The sequence below is a fragment of the Austrofundulus limnaeus genome, unplaced genomic scaffold, assembly GCF_001266775.1.
Source record: "Austrofundulus limnaeus strain Quisiro unplaced genomic scaffold, Austrofundulus_limnaeus-1.0 Scaffold323, whole genome shotgun sequence".
Taxonomy (NCBI): domain Eukaryota; kingdom Metazoa; phylum Chordata; class Actinopteri; order Cyprinodontiformes; family Rivulidae; genus Austrofundulus; species Austrofundulus limnaeus.
Genome location: NW_013952725.1, coordinates 667,601 through 671,364, shown reverse-complemented (window position 1 = coordinate 671,364; position 3,764 = coordinate 667,601). Strand labels below are relative to the sequence as shown.

Sequence of the window (3,764 nt, the reverse complement as noted above, 5' to 3'; positions counted from 1 at the left end):
GTAAAACACTTTACATTTACCATGTAAAACACTTTACGTTTACCATGTAAAACACTTTACGTTTACCATGTAAAACACGTTTACCATGTAAAACACTTTACATTTACCATGTAAAACACGTTACGTTTACCATGTAAAACACGTTACGTTTACCATGTAAAACGCGTTACTTTTACCATCTAAAACGCGTTTACCATGTAAAACACTTTACGTTTACCATGTAAAACACTTTACGTTTACCATCTAAAACACGTTTACCATGTAAAACACTTTACATTTACCATGTAAAACACTTTACGTTTACCATGTAAAACACTTTACGTTTACCATGTAAAACACGTTTACCATGTAAAACACGTTACATTTACCATGTAAAACGCGTTACGTTTACCATGTAAAACACGTTACGTTTACCATCTAAAACACATTTACCATGTAAAACACGTTACGTTTACCATCTAAAACACGTTTATCATGTAAAACACTTTACATTTACCATGTAAAACACGTTACGTTTATCATGTAAAACACTTTACGTTTACCATGTAAAACACGTTACGTTTACCATCTAAAACACGTTTATCATGTAAAACACTTTACATTTACCATGTAAAACGCGTTACGTTTACCATCTAAAACACGTTACATTTACCATCTAAAACACAGTGAGTTGTTTTGTTGAACTGTCCCCCCCCCCACCCCCCCAGGGTTGGAAGAAGGAGCGTGTGGTGAACAAATTCTTTGAAGGAAAGATTCTTCTGATCTTGGCAGATGATCCAAAATATGCCACGAAGAAGGTGCAGGAAAACACACATCAGACAACAGATTGTCAATGTGTAAAAACACAAATATGAAAGTACTTGTTGATGAGCACACTGTGTGTTTTCAGGCTGAAGAGGTGCGGCAGGTGGTGGACAGTGAGCTGGGTTTCCAGCAGGTGACTCTCAGCAGACCCTCTCAGGCTAAGACCTACCTGTTCATCAGCACAGAGGGGCTGGTGGTGGGATGTGTTATTGCTGAGCCCATCCGACAGGTGGGACTGTTTTCTAATGATTCACTTCATCATTCACCTGGTGACTAACTCTACCTGTGCCTGCAGGCCTTCAGAGTCCTGGAGCAGCCCGATCAGAACAAAGACATGACCAAGGATGACTTCATGGAGCGCCACAGAGCCTGGTGCTGCTCCACCGTCCCAGAACAGGCTCTGTGTGGGATCAGTCGGGTCTGGGTGTTCAGCCTGGCCCGAAGGCAGGGCATCGCTACGCGCCTGCTGGACACAGTCAGGTGAGACGTCTCACCTGTGCTCCACATGGCTCCGTTACATCTGCACATTTAAAATGTTCACAAACATGTGGCTGTTGAAGCTAGGACTGCAGCTTTAAAAGATTAACTTTTAACACTCTGAACCCTTAAACATCAAATTCTACTTGTTTTAAATTTGCTCAAAATTTTTCTGAAGATGTCATTCAGAATCAGCTTTGCAGCACAGCAGAGTGTTTAAATCAGCTCTAAGCAGTGGTGGATGTAGGATTTTTCAGTGTACGGGGCCACAGTATGCACGGAGGGGCCCAGCATTTGTTCAACATGTTTGCACACAGATCCCCAGTTTTTGTAAGGTGTATAAATATAATCAGTCAGGTGTTCAGGGACACTTGTAAAAGCTCCAACTGTAAATTTTCCTCATCTATTTTCCATGTATTTTTACTGTACATGTATAAAATACTCTCAGACACACAACATGTGAGAAAATCCAGCCGTTGTTGTCAGTTAAAATAGTTTTTCTMCAGGATTATTCATATTGAAAAAGACTTGATTCATGCTGGACTTTCCTATTTGACTCATTAGCGCCACTACTGTTTGGAAGTGGAACTGCAAAGGACAGATGAGTGACAGGACAGGGGCACGTCAAGGGGCCAATCAGATTTCAGATGGGGCCAATGTCCCTGTGGCCCCGCCCCTAGAACCGCCCCTGGCTGTGAGACTGACTGATTAAAGAGAGACTGAGATGCTACAACATCCTGCTGGGATCAATAAAGTATTTTTGAATTGAATATTCACTCAGTCAAGTTGAAACAAATCTCAGCACACTGTTTATGTTTTGGTTTGCTTCAACTTGCATTTAATTTATTTTTTTCCACGTTTCTTCTCTTTTTACAGAATTACATTTGTGTGTTTGTTACGTATCATTACGTACAGTTTTATTGTTACGTATCATTACGTACAGTTTTACTTTGATTCAGCTGATTGATATTTGAACTGTTTGTTAGATCTAGAAACAGTTTTTATGGAGTTTAAGCCTGTTGACACCAGTTATGTCTGTTCAGTTAACAGAGCTAAAGTTAAAAGAAATAAAAGCAGTTTTGACCCTGAAGAATAATTAAAGTGTTGATAAATATTTGACGGCTACAACAGGACAGTATTTATTCAGTCAGCACACATTAAATGTTTTCTCTCCTGCAGGAGTACCTTCATGTACGGGAGCTACCTGACCAAACAGGAAATGGCTTTTTCTGACCCGACTCCAGACGGGAAGCTGTTCGCCACCAAGTACTGTGGCACGCCCACCTTCCTGGTTTACAACTTCATTGCATGAAGTTCAGCAAGATTAAAACTGAGTTCTGAAAGTGTTTTAATGCAAAGTTTGTTCTGTGGTTGATAAGACTTTAATTTAAAGTCAAGTTAAGACACTTGAGCAGGTTGTAAATGTTCTGTATTTATGTTCAGCGCTGCTCAGTTTAATTTTTACAAACTGCCTTCAAAGGATCTACAATTAGATGTGTTCAAGTTGACCTTTGATACATGATAAATGTTCATTGTTGTAAACAGTTTGTTTCTAATAAATCTTTTAAGCAAAGTTTATTACAAATGTAATTACAGCAAGAGTTGGAAGGAGTGGACAGAGTAATAATTATAAAAGAGTGGATAGAGTAATAAAATTATAAGTAATGAAAAAGTGAACTTCAGTTTCTACAGCTATCTCATGAAATAAAGTATAAATGTAATATTTATTTAGTAAAGGTGCCAGCAGGTKCCTCACTGGGCTCTGTCCAGCAGGTGTTGTCCTCTAAAGCCTGGACGATCTGAGCTGCTGAGGGTCTGTTCCTGGGGTCTTCCTCTGTGCAGAGACAGAACAGCTCCACCATCCTGCGGTACGACGGACCAAGAGCCTCCAGGTCCAGAGGAGGTCTGGTCCCTAAACGCTCGTAGTAGGCGTCTTCYTCAAAACTGTCCTCCGTCGAGTCGTCTGCAACACAAACATTCATCAGCTTCACTGAAAAACTGATGTTTGGGATTTATTTTTTAGTGAGAGTACAGTTTACAAAACAAATCTGCTTCTAACTTTATATTATTATATAAAAATATATATAAAAAAAGATCCACTGGAGCATCCCGGTCAGAAGCAGGTCAGATAATTATTTAATCGGCTCTGATTAAACAACTTCAGATTCAATGTGTAACATGTAGCATCCATGCTAGCTCTGTAAACAAGTCAGCTGATGAGACGTCACGTCTTTTACTGCGCATGTGTGTCACATCAGTGCTGTGTAGCGTTCACACAGGGGTCTGATACAGGTCACATTTAAAATGTAACGTGAACGTTCACATTTAAAATGTAACGTGAACGTTCACATTTGAAATGTAACGTGAACGTTCACATTTGAAATGTAACGTGAACGTTCACATTTGAAATGTAACGTGAACGTTCACATTTGAAATGTAACGTGAACGTTCACATTTAAAACGTAACGTGAACGTTCACATTT

At 39.6% G+C, this 3,764-nt stretch overlaps 2 protein-coding genes across 3 annotated transcripts in view; one reads left to right on the top strand and one right to left on the bottom strand.

Moving 5' to 3' along the window:
* Window positions 1–707: 707 nt before the first annotated feature.
* On the top strand, window positions 708–2,854 carry esco2 (establishment of sister chromatid cohesion N-acetyltransferase 2; the record flags this gene model as incomplete). Its single annotated transcript, XM_014022311.1, is given in 4 exon segments — window positions 708–797; window positions 890–1,033; window positions 1,100–1,284; window positions 2,461–2,854. Coding segments are annotated over 4 exon segments (552 nt in total), but the record flags the coding sequence as incomplete, so codon positions are not given.
* pbk (PDZ binding kinase) overlaps window positions 2,827–3,764 on the bottom strand; it is a 7,452-nt gene continuing 6,514 nt past the window's right edge. For both annotated transcript variants that reach the window (XM_014022312.1, XM_014022313.1), the window contains exon 7: window positions 2,827–3,244. In XM_014022312.1, the coding sequence (XP_013877766.1) occupies window positions 3,006–3,244 (239 nt within the window). In that variant the 3' untranslated portion in view covers window positions 2,827–3,005. The remainder of the gene's footprint in view (window positions 3,245–3,764) is intronic.